The 17746-nt window shown below is 35.2% G+C and overlaps 1 protein-coding gene across 3 annotated transcripts in view; it reads left to right on the top strand.

Moving 5' to 3' along the window:
- Window positions 1-17746, top strand: part of LOC594652 (protein FAM214A) — a 38444-nt gene that overhangs the window by 2627 nt on the left and 18071 nt on the right. The window contains exons 1-3 of one of the 3 annotated variants that reach the window (XM_030973620.1): window positions 6956-7177; window positions 10113-10324; window positions 16910-17124. In XM_030973620.1, the coding sequence (XP_030829480.1) occupies window positions 7144-7177; window positions 10113-10324; window positions 16910-17124 (461 nt within the window). In that variant the 5' untranslated portion in view covers window positions 6956-7143. Of the gene's footprint in view, window positions 1-6955; window positions 7178-8977; window positions 9065-10112; window positions 10325-16909; window positions 17125-17746 lie in introns of those variants that run through there. The other 2 variants (XM_030973621.1, XM_030973622.1) reach the window with 2 other exon arrangements.

Raw genomic sequence — 17746 nt, 5'->3', positions numbered from 1 at the left:
CCAATACCGAACTGATTCACCAGTATTTAGAGAATGAACATTTCCAATGCAAAAACTGGTCAAGTTTCTGCTGGCGTTTAAAAAATCACACTCCAGAGGCAGGTTTTTTTAATTAGGCTTTTCGTTGTGATTATGAGTATAACTAGCAACTTACAAAACACCAAAATGTGAATGAAGCTATGTACACTGGCTACCTTCAGGGAATTGGCACTGCATAGTACGTGAATGTGTGATCTCTCATGTCCTGTATTCAGGTCCTATAATTTTGAATACATATATGTTAATGTATAAATGCATACAATTGTTTTTTTTTACACAAAATGCAATGTAATATTAACAAAACTCACCTTCGAATAGCCACAGATGCTAATCAGTGTTTATTGCTGAATGTCAAACTAATGCTAATTACATCAACAAAATATAGAAAAGAAATAGAAATAAACATTCAGTTGTTAAAGAGGTGTGTCTTTAAGATCTTCTTAAAAAGAGTCAATCGAAGTGGAAGTGCAGACAAAAAAGGGAGGTGTTTAGTATTTTGGGGCCATAATGATCGAGAGAGTTGACACATAATATGTTAATCAGATGAGTGTAATGTCATTTAAAGAGCATATAAGAGTTAATATTGTGATCAGATTGTCTGTTCAAGAGAATGGATAGATAATTTGGTGCACAGTGTGGACATGTCTTGAAAAAAAAGGTTGGTTTTGAAAGTTGAGACGAATGGTGGGGGGGGGGGGGGGGGGGGGTCTTACACTTTTATATCCAGGCAAGTATTATAAAGATAAACATGTATGTACAGTGTAAGTATTATAGTAATTGGAACTAACAGGCTTTCCTATATAAATATTTATTATTTTTGCGTAAGAGTTTCCTATGTAAATATTTATTATTTTTGCGTGAGAGTAATTGGAAGAAGAAAAAAATTAATATATGAGTTTGCACGTATCAAGGGAAAAAAATTTATTTGGGCTATGCAATGGATTAACCTTTATATAAATACACAGCTGAATCGAGATACTAAATAGCATGCTGATTGAAGGTACCGACCTACATGTGCAGTACATGTACAAATATGGGCCTACAGTATATTGGTCCTACATGTACAGTACACCTGTACATACTGTACATGTACATGTATGTGTGGGGCTGAATGCAGTCTGCATGGTACATTCATACATGTATGCATGTACATGTACATGCAAGTACTAGTCTCATCTAAAACCATACAGGCCCTCAGGCCATGTACACAGTTACACACAATGCTCTAGCTTCACATACATATACATGAATGTGTATGTTTGTATGCCTATACCCAAAACATGTGTATCTGTAACAATCTCAGACCACTTTATTTATGCCAATTACATTCTCTGGTATACAGATACAGTGTGAGGGACCATAGTATGACATACACATGCAGTACATGTACTTGCATGATCATTAACTTATGACTGTGGTATTCAATTCATATACCTTCATGGTAATGAACCTACTAAAATCAATGCCCATTACGTCTGCTAAAAGGCTTGATTTAGGCTCACATACAGTGTACCATGCTTTCCATTCATGCTCCAGTCATGAAGGAATTTAAATTGTGACTCATGCATAACTTGTATATCTGCTTTTATAATCGTGTTTTGACAGTGAGTCATTTCAATAAAACTAGTTGTGTTCCTTTAATTCTCTGTCATATGACAAGTCAAAACCACAATAACATACATTGTATGTCCTTTACGTGCTGAATAGTCCTAATAGTCTTACCTTCATTTGTAATATAGAAGGCTTAATTTTTCTTTAAATCCAACCACAACAACAATAAAGTATCACAGGAAATGTCTATTTTTTTCACAAGTGTTTGCTTTTGATAATCTAAGTGTCTTAGGCTGCGTTCATGCTTAAATTTTGAAGGCAGAATGAGCGATCTGAAACGCTCATCGTAAACGCTCATCGTGATCGCAGTTCCACGATGTAGTGTTCATGCTTACTTCTCTGGCTCCCCCAGGCAATTCTCAGTGTGTGGCCTTAATTGGTCTTCCAGCTGGATTCGCAAACCTTCACTGTGCATGCTACGTAGACCCACTAGAGGTCAGTGCGTTGACCCCATTTAAACGCGTTTACAAATTGTAAACGCATCTTTTTTGTGAGTTTACGATCGGCGATCGTGATCGCCGTTTTTCGGTGATTCTACAAAAGTGAGCTAAGACGCAACCGTGTTTTAAACTAAACGCGTAACAGATGCCTGATTCTGGCCGTCAAAATCAAGCATGAACGCGCCCGAACAGTAACAATTTCCAGCCATTACACAAATTATTATGTGGGTAAGGGAACAAGAAGAACTGTATATTACTGAAACAATAATTTTTTTTAGCATGAGAAAGGGGAAGTTCTTTTGTATTGTGCATACTTCGCAAAACAAATTTCTACACAAAAATGTTCAAGATCATAGTATTCATTTTTCTAAGGTAAAAAAAAAAGTATTTAAACTATGCACAAATCTGTCCTAAAATGCAAGGAAATCAAACAGGACACTTTTTCAGCAATGTAAAAAACTATATTCTTTCAAGTGCTATCGACATTCTACATAGGTAATATTTGTTCTTTATCCCCTTTCTGTTTTATTTCCTGCAATATTTTTTAATGTTTACTATTGACATTTCTCGAAATGTTACAAATTAAGTAGTATCCGCGTATAGATGGGCCTTTTTAATTTTGCCTAATATGTGATGTTGACAAATATTGTACACATTCGACAGGTTCAGATGACTCATTGTGAGTGTAAAGTGTTGTATTTGAATAACTTCTCTTTCTTGTGCTGTGCGGTTAGGGGGAAAATAACACAAATGGACACACAGGTACAAACCACACCCTGTCCATGGTGGTCCAAGCTGCAATAACAGATTGAAATCTTTGGCTGGTTCAGACTAAAGGACAATATAACTCAAGAACAGAAACATATTTACGTGTATATGCTCCTTTCACTTTACAATGATTCTTTGTAAAGAAGCTGTAATAACAAAATAAGGAGCTTTAATAACAAAATAAGGAGCTGTAAATAATAGTATAATGAAATCTTATGGCCTGTTCAGACTCAGGGACAATTACAAATTTATACAAAATTCATTCGCAGAAACACATTTATATGCTTCTTTTGCCTCACAAAGATTCTTTGTAAAGAAGCTGTAATAACAAAATGAAATCTAATGTCCTGTTCAGATTAATAAAGGACAATTTATACCAAACTCATTCACAGATTCATGTTTATATGCTCCTTTCGCTTTACAATGATTCTTTCCCTTTTTCTTTTTTTTTCTTTTTGCTTTTAAATGTTCCTGTTACCATTCTTTGAGATCAATAATACTAAATAGCCTCATGTCTGTCAATATAGACAACATTTTACCTTTCCTCATCTGTAGTCTCTGTATTTCCCTTGAGTATACTCCGGCCTTCTCTTATGTGCCACATAATACAAATGTCCTTGGATGAGAAATGGTTATGACCTATGTCCTTTCTTTATCCTTCATTCATATTGATTCCCCCTTCCCCCATGGGTAGCATGTCACGCTTCATCTATCCATGGCAGTAGACTGTCGGGCACAGCAACACAGAGTATAAATTCTACACCTGATACATAATAGAAGTCCCTGTAGAAAATGATGACATTTCTGTTTGCAAGAGGTTTTTTTCTCGATTTGCCATATAAAAATGAGATTCCCTTTTAGCAACTTTATGTACCAGTTTTCATTTGTTTTACATATTCACCAGAGCTGTTTTTTTTATGAGATTACCCTATAAGAATTACTATCCTCTAAATCGTTCGCCACGCCCACTTATTTATTTCTCCACTGCACTACCTGTACCTGTTTACACAGTTTATGTCTACAGTAGGTAATCCAAAATATTCCATGAGCCACAAATTACAAATGCAGACTCCAGTTTGTGTACTAGAGCGTTTAGAGACTTTGGTGGAAAGCGCTTTATAAGCACCGTTTTTGTATTATTTTTATTATTACTAGTCCTTGTATTCATCATAGAGTCTATGCATTGTTATTCCTAAATTGGGATTAATTTAATAGGGACAGGAGATTAAAATGTGAAGGTAAATTCCTATTTACTTGTGTATGTTTTCCTTGTAAGTCACCTCAAAAGCTGGCCATTTACTCACAGCTCTACTTATCTCCAGCAAAACATAACAGATCTAAGCAACTGGGTGCTGTGTTTGTCCAGAGAGGTGTATCCTCATGAATATTCATTTATTGATATGATAGATCAATAAACAAGTGGAGAAACAGACACTGCAGATGTGTAGGTGACCTTCATAGATAGTGACTGTGGGTCTGGTGACTACACTAGGGACTGAGTTTGTTTGCAGGCACAAGGTGACAAACCCCTGATGATCGTAAAGTAAATGTAATGTGTAACAATGTTTGAACTGTGAGACTATGAAGACTTCATGGTCCGCTGCACTCCAATCAGGCCCTGTAATTACAGCTGCTACTGACACAGCCAGAGATGACAAAGTTAGACTGAGCTCAAGGCTTTGTGGAATGTTATTAGTATTAAATAAAGTCTGTGCCTGTAGACTACTGTGGGTGTGGATATGGAAGGCCATTCCAAAGACTTGTTATCCCCATCTAGAGGTAAACAAAGTTTTTTATTTACAGTCAACCACACAAGAGTGTGTTGATATGCATGGTTAAACCATAGACGTCTATGGTCAAACCAGAGTACAAACATATCGCAGAACCTAAAGGTATCATGAAGTGGAGGCCTGCAAGTGCCTAGATGGTGAAAAACCTGTGATATATTTCAGTTGCTTTAGCTACATGTAGGTACATACGTAGAAATGGAAGATGCAGTTGTATTTTCTAAAAACTCACAGTACTGTACAGTCCTTTGAACAGCCACGGATGCATGTTTATTTGCCACAGTGTATGATATTTATATGGTTAGCCTGGGGCTAAACCAGTAGCTCGTTACCAAAATGAAATGCAGAACATGCCTGAGGGTATAGATGTACACTTTGATGTAGATGTGCATGTCATACTCTTTCGTTTTTTCTTCATCGGTAGTCTTTAGTACATGTAAGTTTAGACAAGATGCTGTTTCGAATGAGTGCGTGTTAATGGTTTGATTTAATACATATGTTCATATACATGTATGCTTTGATGGTACGATATATGTATAATGATATACATGTATTTACAATGAATGAAACATTGTATGGTTGCCTCAACTGCAACTGGGACTTCCTAGTAGACCTACATGTACAGGCCATGAGACCAAACAAGAAACAAATGTTATTCTACATGTTACAGGAATCAATGAATGCTTGGGACTGAGATATTTATTGAAACCCTATTTACGATTAGTAAGCTGTGTCTGATCTATTAGATTAAAACTGACATTACAAAGCGATGGATGACCTATTCCAACAATGGAAAAGGGCAGCATACGATAACATCTCATTTTAGTAGACTCATACTGAAGCATGCAGGAAACAAACATTTATTTAGGATATCCTATCTACTTTATTGTGTCACAGATTCTCCTCTCTCATTCTCATTCAATCAATGTGAGTATTTTTTTTAAGACAGTTTTTTTTTTAAAGAATCACCTACCGGTATCCTTTTTTCTTTTTTTTTTTTGTTTTGTTTTGTTTTTTGTTGTTGTAGTGTTCAATTTAATGGCATATAAACATTTATCTCTTTATATCCATGTGAAAACTTGAAAGGGCATTACTGTTTATGTTTTCGTAATGTGTATTTCAGAGGGACATGTAATGTTATTTATAATTACCAGTAGGGTATGTAGTTATTTAGTTATGTATAGCCCTACTGTAATGTCCACACACAAGAAAGCACTACAATAGTTTACGTGTATCAATGAACTTTATATTATGTATATGTTGCCAGGTACATATAATCTACAATATGGTACAAATACATATAAATGTACACAGCTTCCTACATACTGTATGTAGGAAGCTGTGTACAGTATGTATTTGTACCATATTGTTTTGTTCTTACTTGGTTGTTTGTTACTTCTTTTTTTTTCAATCTGAAATCTGTATGTATAGTCTCGTGGCCTACTAGAATTAATATAGATAATCCAATCTATATAGGCTAAGGTATTACATCATATAATTGATCAGTATTGCATATGTGGCAGTGGCAGCACTTATTGTATGTTCAGCAACTATTGCTATGCAGGGATGAGCGCTTTACTCTTATTACAAAAACACACTGATAGTGATACCCAGCTACACCATACAAATATACACGCAGAACAGCATGTGTGTAGACAGCTGATCAGGGAGGTTACAGGGTCATAATAATAATAATAATAATAATAATAATAAAAACGTTACTTATAAAGCGCTTACCACCGAAGTCTCTAAGCGCTATACACACAAAATAGACTGATATACAATTACATCTTATACAAAACTAAAAATGCAAATAAACCTACAAATTACAATACATATGGAATACACATCAAAGTGAACAGAGTTAATTAATCATCGAACGCAATTTTGAATAAATGTGTCTTGAGACTAGTTTTGAATAGGTTAACGGTTTGACAGTTTTTTACATTTAAAGGTAATCTGTTCCAAAGTTCAGCAGAAGCTTTGCGAAAGGAGCGATTACCATAAGAGAGAGTTGACACAGAAGTAGATACGAGGTTTAATTGTGAAGAAGACCGTAAATTGCGTGAGGGTTGGTATTCCTCGATTAATTCTTGCAGATAAATTGGTGCCAATTCATGAATGCATTCATATGCAAAGCAGGGGAACCTTTGTCCAATCAAAAGGCCTGAATGCTCCCATGCCCATGTTGTCAAGCCCTCAAATGGGTAGTGCCTTGAAATTTCATGAATATGCATGAGATGTGGGCAGCTCCCTGGGAAAGTTAATGAATAATGTATTTACCACAGTAACACACTGCACAGCAGAGCTATACCCTTCTGCTCAACAAAATTGTGCCATTCTGTGCCTAAATTAGATCAAAAGTGGCCACTTCCCTGTGAAGTTGAGACCTGAAAATGCCTCTATTCATGATTGAAAACCTGTTGGTTTGACGTTTGACGAACCACTTTCATCCTGTAGTGCTGCTTTTTGCAGTTGGAAGCTAAATTGCTATTGAAATGGCTGGCATTGATGTGGAGGGTACATGTTCATGTGAGTTTGCTTATAAAATACAATGCTGATTTTTTTTTTTCATCATTTTTTATGTCTTTCTCTCTGTATATGCTGCCAATGAATGCTTTTTGCTCATTGTAGGGAACTAAAAAATATGTTATATCCTTTCTCACTGGTTTCATCTTATCTACATTTACGTTAAAACTTATTTCTCACATGCCTTTAATTCTTATCATATTTTTTATGACATGCACATCATTTACCAAAGTTACAGTGATCTACTTTTACCTGTATAAGGTCCAAATAATCAGCTTATTAAAATCATGATTTTTTTTTTTTTTTTTTAGTTCATGAATTATTCCACAATAGTCCTGATAGTCATGAAGATTCCATTTGCCTTTTGTGTGTGGTGCCTTTTTAATGAATTCTATTTACACTGTGGTGTATTCCCTGTAAGGGAAGGAACAGGAAGGGGTTTTATATTTTTTCCTCCTGAAAGCAAGATTTATTTTTATCCGAGCTATTTATAAGCTGATGTAGCCATAAAGAGAGTAGGGGATGATCTTGTGTTTCCTGTGTGGAACCTATATTGATTTTCCCAACCTCACATTCACGAGAGGCTTGTGCTATTTTCAGTAATGAACCCATTTTTTCTTATCTGCATGCCCCCCCCCCCTCCCACACACACACACACACACACACACACACATAAGGAGATATTTTAAATAGAGATTTAACAAGCCAGCGCTAATTTTTGTTGAAATGAATCTCCATATTATTGTAATATTTAAATGTTGCATTACCTTAATACAGAACATGTGCAGGTTTTTTTTTTCAATTTGCATTTAAATACATGGACAATAAAAGCTGCAAGTACATAAAGGGTTATTTCTTTCATTCTTGAATGTAGTGTATTTATATCTGTATATATATATATATATCTGTAAAGCGCTTAGGTACATCGTTGGATCGGTGTATTGAGCGCTATATAAAAAACCAGATTATTATTATTATTATTATCGGTTAAATATGAGTTTGATCAAGCTCCATAATTTTGCATCACGATCCTGTGTAGGGGATACACAAAGCCTTTTTTCATGTCTCAATAAATTGATGGACTGTACAACTGTACATACTGTATGTGTGGAAGTAGATGTACCATGTGTTGGTTCAATGTCTGCTCTCGTTACCATACACGTAGCGTGATGAATAAATACATGTAGCAGTAGGAGACAAACATGTTTGAAGGATACTGAAATTGACAAGTTCATAACAGCAGTGAATTGTACATACCATACTGAAACAGTTTATCCATAGGACTACGTATGTCTACAATATTTACATAATGTTTGTGGACATACAAGATTAAATGCAAATGTGCATTGTACAAAAGCAAAATATGATATACTCATGGTGTTTTCTACCTCTCTTGGAGTATAAATTAAAAAAACCTGGATAATCCTACAAGAAATCACTTCAGCAAGATGTTTTGGGATAGGGTGGTACATAAAATGTAAGTTTCCTAAATATTTCCTCCTGACTCCTTTTGAAAAAACAATGTGATATTTCCTGTTCTTTCTCTACCTCAATACCAACTTCCTTCCCACCACCCCAGGACCAGCAGATCATCTTATTTCCTCCTGATTTACTCACCTTTGTGTCACTACCCCCAAGAGTTCTATTTACCTTCTTCTTTCTTTTTTAATGACCAGCAAACCTGTAAATAAAGACCACGTAGGAAATGCATGAAAGAAAGACTGTCTTTAGAGACACTGCTGGATGATGTTCCCATGCATTTTCTCTTTAATTCTATTCAGGAAATAGTCTGTATAAAGACCACCTATACATGTAGATGTACGATATGTGGTCTTTCTATGCAGGTTTGCTGAACATTATCTTACATCATGCTGTACTTACTCATGACAGGTAAATCTATCCAATATTATATTTACCATCTCCACTGAGGTACTTTGTAGTTCCAGAAATTTCCCAAGAATGTTATACTTCATATCTATTTACATACAGTGTATGTAATTATAAATATTTCAGCATGAACATGTTGTTCAAGTATCTTCTTTGTACCTACAGTGTATACTTACATGTATGTATGTGTATGCCTACATGTACATGTAGATACAATGAGTAGTATTCTGTATAACAGATATAGATTTGATACACTGCTAAATCATCACTTTGAAGTCTGTAGTAGTGAAAAGCATGAAATGTCTTTCTTTACTTAGAACACCTGTCTGACTTTAATTTGATAATGATATAAGAGAAAACAAAACTAATTTTACATGTAGGAAGTAGATCTACCAGTACTTGCTTGTAAATATCTGTGATTAAACAATTAGTCACACACTAGTGACACTAACACGGGAGTGCTGTACAAAATTACTTTCATACAATTTGCTTGTCTCTATGATGAGAAGTTGAAGCTTGTTTTAAAATCGCAGAGGGAGACCATATAGCAGTAATTCATATTTAATTGTAATATGAAATGATTGACGATATAAATTGATGGCATTTGTGTATTCAGTGCATTTATGTGCTGAACAATTTATGAGCCAATCACTTGGTTTCGTTTGTCATGTTTACGTCCATTCATTCATCCTAGATGAGCACTTTTGATTTATTGTTATCTTTTACTCATGTAGTGTTTTCCTATGGACAGCAGCTTTAGTTTGTAAACCTACAATTACTTGACAAACTATCTAATCATTTGATGAGGCATAGGCTATACATCTTTTTTCTGGGACGAAGATTATAAATGCATATGGCGTCTGTTCAGAGCCAGAAGGGCGTTAACTGAAAAGTGTGTATTAAAGTATGGTCTATGGTTAATGTATGCATCAATTCCCTTCTTACTCCAAACAGAAGATATGTATGCCAATACCAGGATTTATACCTTATTGAGATGTCACCATTCCCGAAACTCTTTTCTAAATCTCTTTTCTGCATCTCTTTTCTGCAGATTACATAACCAAGGGGGCGAGTAGAGGAGACGTCCCTCTGGACGAAGGTGCGGAATGGGAGTGGCTACCCGCCCAGCTCTGTGCTGACCTGACCCTTCTTATCCTGGAAGGAAGGCAGGCAGAATGGTCAGCTAAGGGAAGGACCGAAGGTGACCACTGCCCACCTGCCCATGGGACTTCCATGCATCAGTGTCGACTTAACAAGGAAACGGTAAGCTCACAAGCTCTGGAACTTGGGGATTTGTGAAAGTCGCTGACAGGAAAAGAAATATGCTGGTACCCATAAAATGAGGGAGTGCAGTTCCCGAAATAATAGCTGAGGGTCAAGTTCAGGTACACTTTTTATATAGCTTATCGCTCAAGTTTTACATATGGGTACTGTACAGATCATGTACATGTATATCAGAAATTTTATTTTATTAAAGACTTTGATAGTAAGCCGATTCATTTGAAAGGACGGCCTATCATCTTTTCTTTTCTAGTGAATGTGCTCACCTCAGTGCTGTATCTACTTGATGTTATTCCTTATCTTGTTAATTTCATATTAAGGAAATATTCTTTTTTTTATGTGAACAGTCAACACCTCACTAAAAGGTGTACTGGTATAGAATGAAATTTGTGAAAACAGCGAGTTTTATTTTTTTTTTCTTAAATTGCCAGTTTTCTGTATACTTTCAATTAATAAGTAGTTAATTACCATGTAAGAAAATCTCACACTGCATATATATCCAGGGGGAGATGTTTTGTGTCGGACCCAAATGTATACATGTAGGCAGATCAATGTGGCCAAACCCCATCTCCGGTCCTCCCTGCCCTTATGAGAAAAGAAAAAGGGAAATTGGGTAAATAAACAAAAACAGAGAATGGGGGAGAGAAAATCCTATTCCCTGTCCAGTACTTAGAGACTATGGGGTGGCGTCCCAATATTATATTATTAAATTTCCTTCGGGGGGGGGGGGGGGGGGGGGGTCATGCATATTAGAAAATTCGACTCTCCCGCTACCATTTCCAACAATCGTGATTAATCCACCCATTTTCCTGGTAGTCGTCATGTTCTAAAATATTTAAAAAATGAAACATATATATATATATATGATTAACAACTAAATTATTCATATCCCTTCTAAATTTGATGGTATCGTGTTGTCCTTACCTCAAAAATGTAAGGTGGACTGCTTGAATTGAGGCCTCTGTGAACACTTCTAGATGAAAGCTTTAATATGTCACATTCTTAAAGAACGTTAATCAGGACAATTCAATTTTTTGTTAAGGGTATGAATAATTTAGTTGTCAATTGTACATGTAGTACAGTAATTGCTAGCCATATGTTATCAGCACCAGCGAGCATAGATGCACTCACTATCCATGATAGGTGCACTCATTTATATGGGTCTGTGGTAATGCCTGCCTGATTATTGGTTGTGACAGAATTATGAATGCGTTTCCTCAATTTAGCCAAAAATAGATCAGAAGTGACAGATGCAGTGTCTAACATGTTTATTACCATGAAGTCACAAACTATGGTACCATAGAGAGATTGCAATCAAAATTTAAAATACATTGTAACTTCCAATAACTTGAGATGACTACGAGGATCGTTCTGATTCAGGTACTGGTACTTGAATTTATTTTTTTCATTTTATCTGATATCGTTTCAAACAATCTTTTTAAAGTAGATATTTTCTGTTTGGAGCCAAAATACATTAACACAGAGTTCATGCCTTTCTGGCTCAGAACAGAGGATATGTAACCCTTTTTAAAAATGCAAGAAATTAGAGAGCATTTAAGTGATTTTATACACACATTTATGAAACACAATACACTGTATCAAGTAGTTAAAGAGAGATCATTGTTAAGGTGTGTTTTTTATCATTTGAAATATTTTGAATATCTTAATTTTCCATTATTTATTACATTTTAAAGGGACAACATATCACAAATCTTTATGTACAAACAACAAAATGTTTTCACAGACTTAAAATGTATACAGGTCTCAGAGCAAATCAATGCACACTTATACCCCCAAAGAATTCCCTGTGGACCCCCTCCCCCTCCCATTCCCCCTCCCCACAAAAAAATATTTGTATGAAGCCCTTCATAATTGATGGATCTTTAGGTTTACAATGCATTGTAAATTGTAAGAAAACAAAATCAAGGGGAGACTACATGTAGTACCTACTCACACATACACATGTAGGTACATACATGTACATTATACATGTTGGCCTAGAGATATGCTTACATATTGCAGTGTGTATACTTTGACCTACAAACAATGGATGATTTTTTTTCCCTTCTTCATTTATTGGCAAAATGTACACATTATGGTGCCAAGAGCATAATATTCTTTAGCAATTGAATTATCCAACAAGAACGTGTCCAGGGCAGCTCTTTTACTACATGTTTTTATAGGGCTTTCCTCTTGTCTTCAGATGTAATTATTTATATATCCAGACTAATTTCCTCTGTTTGCACCACAGTGCAAGACAAAGACATTACGTACATTGTGTTGCCACGACAACTGCATAGACTGCTTGAAGTTCCTCCATTTGGAAATTGAAATGTTGAAGGAGTTCTCAGGACAAAGCTCTTTTGAAGAAAAAATAATGTTACCAAAAACAAATTTTCCTTTATTTAGAGATAACTTGATATAGATGTAAATATACCATTTTTAAAAGGTGACACCCTTATGAATTAGAGAGAAAACATTTGTTATCAATCTTTGTATATATGCATATAGTATACATTCTAGGGCAGTTTTGTTTTTAATAGCTGAACATTATAGGTTGACTTAAAACTACATTTGTACATGGCCCTCACAAATATTTTTCCATCTTAATAAGAGTTTGGACGACGTAGAAATATTGACTTTTCTTCAGTATGTTTGTGCAGCACATGATCAGCGATAATTGCTCCTATTTCCTACTCTAAACGAGTTACAAAAAACTTCCTGCACCCCCCGGACCAAGCACCTAATTCTTACCCTAAACCTGACCTAAAACATAATTGTAACCCTAACCTTAGTACCCTTAGTACATATCTTTGACAATACGTCTGGATCAAACATCTTGCAGATCACCCATCAGTGTACATGTATGTGTGTACAAAAGCAATTTCTTACTATATTTAATCTATTTTAAGGGATAAAATTGGTGATGTTATAATATCTTTGGAGAAAATGGTATATTTCTTTCCCCTCACGCTTTTCATTTTCATTCTTGAAGCAGGATGTATTCCAGTCACGGCTGTGATACTAAATATAAGTGTATGGTCGCTTTGCTAACAAAACAATTTCATTTCCATACGTCTATATGCACTTGGTGCAGCTGCTTGGACTGAAAATATGCCAAGAACATGTTAATGATTTACTTTTCTCACTCTCTCTGTTTGCAAGAATGCTTTCAACCATTTTTTCCCCCTTTATGCAGCTACATGCTTGATATTTGTTCTTGGAAATGTTGCCACATCCAAGAGAGAGGGAAAGGGGGTGGGGAGGGGGTTACTTTGATATTCTGGTAGATCGTTTAAGAGAATCAACATGGTATGTTGTTCTTGTTACCTGACCTAAAGATTTTAGACATTCATAACTAAAAACATAATTATTTATATTTTAGTAAATGCATTAAATGTGGAAAGAATTAGAAGAAGATGAGAAAGAAGAAGCAGGAGGGAGGTGGGGGAGGAATATTGAGATTCCTAATCATATCTGGAAAAAGTATATGCAGGAGTCAACAAATACAGGCGTCTGGGATACATGGGCACCGACATTCTAAGGTCAGATCTAAAAGATTTTGAATATTACATAGGGCTCATGCAGACAGATTGTAAATAGTTCGATCCAGACCCTCTTCCAAAAAAGTTAGTGTGGAGTCTTGTTATATGTTATGCAGTATACACTCCAGAGAATGAGATTAGCAGAAATGTGACTCCGAGTGCAACTGAGCATACATTTATGGATCAAATTCTTGGAATGGTAAGAATGCACAGGTGAAAATATAGGATGTCTGGAAGGGATTCTTTGTAAACAAGATGATTAACCAAAGATTTAGACATTCATGTAGGTATAGTAATAGAGCTGTTCCTTACTCTATGTTGTCTGGCAAACTCTCACTATTACCCCTGGGCAAATATACCTTCCATTTTTTCTTTTCTTCTTCCCTCCCCTCCTCCATCCTTTTTTTTCTTCTTCTTTTCTTATCTTATCTTTAATATGCCAAGGTTCATATCAGTATTGGTGACAAAGGAGAAATTCTCTTTTCAGAGATCGACCAATGCCAGTCTTTTGAGAATAAATTGTCTGCCCGTAATATTGTAAAGATGGCTATTAGTATTGTCGATGACACTGAATAGATTCAATTAATTTGTTGGAGAGAGAAGAATTAGAGAGAAATGAAGCCCTTAGAGGCTCAACCTGTGTGATTGATTTGGCCATGGACTTGACAGACTTGATGCATCCATATTCCATATGTACAGTAGAATCTACAATTTACATGTCGCTGTGTCATCAATATTCATCTCTTTGGGAAGGGTGATGTACCATGCTTATTTCTTGGTGTGTTTTTTGTTTGCGAATACCGCTCTTTCTTTTATTTTTAAAGTCCAAAATCATTCCCGATCTCAAATCAAACAACTTCCCTTGTAAAAATGTGAAATATAATTAGTTACATCCATCTTTTTTACTTTGTGAATTATATATTACCATAGTCGATTCAGGATTATCTTGAGTTTAAATGTTAGTCCTAAGTAGGCTTTTACTACATGCATAATAAATATGTGCACTTTCAGTATGACCAATTATCATCACATTAATGAAATAATTGCCCATATCATTACTACTTTTATAAAAAAAGAAGCAAAAGAAATTCTGAAAAAGAAAATGATTTTAAATGTACTTACATGTATTGCCTGAAATAATACAGTAGGTTGTTCTCTTTAAAAAAAAAAGACATGAGTGAGCTCAAATTTCAGTTTGGTCAAAAAATGACTTTGGCAGTAATTTTATTAGCTTGACGAAGTAATGTGTTACATCTAAATGAAATCTACATTTCACCAATTGAACTATACAAGTTTGCTCATACATGTATATTCTGGAAGTATATGTCTGCATGTTTGTTATTGCTTTTAAAAGAAGAAGAACTTTCCTGATGGCAATTATTCAAACGGTAAATGATCATAAGGTCTGTTTTTAATACTAGTAATAATCGAGCCACATTTATTATTTAGAGGCGCGCACATCTAGAAGTAGAAACTTACATTTCAGGGATTTGTGAAAGGGGGGTTGAAATTTGGAATGCATGTGTATATCTCACATCATAGATCACCTGTGAGTGCTCACATATTTCACTGAAACATACCGTACTATGAATTGCATTCCACATAGCACTATACATTATGAATTTCATTTACCAATGTACTGCTACGATATATGTGAATGATGCCAGGAGGAGTGTATTGAACATGCAACATTGGGTGAAAGATGAGATCATTTTCATTTAAGGCAATGATTTGTGAGCTAAATAGTGATTAATGCCACGCTTGTGGTTAATTATCAATTTAGGTTTATTCGCTTTCAGTTAGCATATATGTTGCGCAGTAGTAATTTATTCCTAAAGCATGGATTATAAATAGGTTATTAAGTCCTTTAAAGTTGTTATTTAACTATTTCTCATATTTGATTTCAAATTCTTAGATTTCAGGAAGCAAATACTAAATAAGTAATGTAGTTTATTAAATGACTGAAACAATACTCTATATAGAACTGAAGAAAAAAAATTGATGTATACTTACGACCTACATAATGTATTATGTGCAAATAATTCCTGTTGGGTACCACTGTTCTATAAATGACCAACAGATATGTGTTAATTATGTACAAATTGGAAGTTTTTTGTTAATAAACATCATATTCCAATTATATTAAAAACTGAGCAATTTCTCTTTGACATTATATTCACAAACATACATTTATCTGTGGCCAGTCTCTCCTGTACGAGAAAAACAAGTACATATTTGGTCTATTCACTTGAATGTTGATTCAGACTTGCTTATACAGTGATTGTACAGTACATGTGGTGTAGAATTCCAAAGACAAGATTATGACAGGAATTGTTTTGTCGAAGGGGATATAAATTGTTGATCAGTAATCAGTATGGTGGTTATTGTTGGCATGGGGAAAAAGTGGGAGTGGGATTGAACATGCATAGACAGATTTAGATTTGATATTCCTAATGAAGGTCATGCAATGCATCAGAATTGGATTGAAACTGAATTAGAATTAGATTGCAACTAAAAAGATATACACAACATGACTTACATGTCTTTTGGTAGTGAAGTTGATATGAGGAAAATTTCAGTTCTTCAATGAATGGACAGCTATGAAGAGAGATCTCATGATTGACTTTGTTCTGAATGATTTATAAGACCTGCAATAGAATATAGGAAGGATATAGATAACCTAATTGTTATATGAAGTAAGTTTACTGTTCCATAACAGCTCCGTCATACCAAATAGAGGCATGCATTGTGCTTGCTTTAAATGAAACATGATCGTTCTATTTCATGTTAACATCATCAATGTCATTGCCAACACATTGTCAGGTTGTTAAGTTGATCAACCAGATTTTAAAGACAAGTCCCCCTCTCCATACATGTATGTGTGTGTGTGGAGGGGGGGGGGGTGTATACTCAAGCCTATATCCTACCTTTTGTTTTCCATTGTGCATTTGGGAATATTCGTTTTTTAGGAATGTACTCCAATCTATAAAAGTATCCTTTCTTTTTTATGTCTGTTTTCCAGTGTGCTCAGATTGCATCCGTCACTGACTATATCAATTTCTTGTGTCGCAATGATATTCCCGTCTCCGTTGAGGCCCTGCTCTATCCGGACTGTTGCTATGGTAACCAGAACCGCATCGAGGTGGGGGCGTCGGCAGAAGGGGGCAAGGAACAGGTTCCAGGACTACAGGAGTATATGGTCCTGGAACAGTGGATTATCCAGATCCTACCTAAGAGGTAGGTCCATTACATTTGGTCCATGTTTGAAGATCTTGTATAGGAACTGGATGTTAGATCAATGTGTAACCGAATGGGAGTCAGCGGGTTTCCCTCGAGTTAAACAAAAAATGAGTGAGAAAATGCATGAAAAGTATTGGTTTTTAAAATTTTGAAATGCTTTTGATGTTACATGTGTGCATATTCCCATAAATTGCTATGTACAGCGCTTTTCACTGAATATGATTTTCAGTAAGATTGAGTCAATTTGTCATTATTTAGATGATTCCAAAACTGCATCAAAGCAAGTTCTAGTTTTTCTTATGTACATTTACATTATTTTGTTTGTGTTAAAATAACTAAAAGACAGCCTTTTTTTCAAATTGCAGTTGCCTAGGATTGTCAATTTACCTGAAGTATTTTCCTTGTCTTTAAAATGTGCAAAAAATATTACCATTATTGATGCCAAAGGCAATCCCTTCTCCTTTTCAAATGGTAATCCAAGATATGTAAACAAAATTTTTTTTTAGAAATGATTGTTTATTTATATGTAACTTCCTGTGAAAAATCAAGGGATATACTCTAAGCTCTCAAGGGTTTACATTTTACTGTGAAACAAGAATGTCATGCATAAGGTAGTAAC

Source organism: Strongylocentrotus purpuratus, unplaced genomic scaffold (genome assembly GCF_000002235.5).
Source record: "Strongylocentrotus purpuratus isolate Spur 01 unplaced genomic scaffold, Spur_5.0 spur5_scaffold_6, whole genome shotgun sequence".
Lineage (NCBI taxonomy): Eukaryota > Metazoa > Echinodermata > Echinoidea > Camarodonta > Strongylocentrotidae > Strongylocentrotus > Strongylocentrotus purpuratus.
This window is presented reverse-complemented; position numbering and strand designations above follow the sequence as displayed.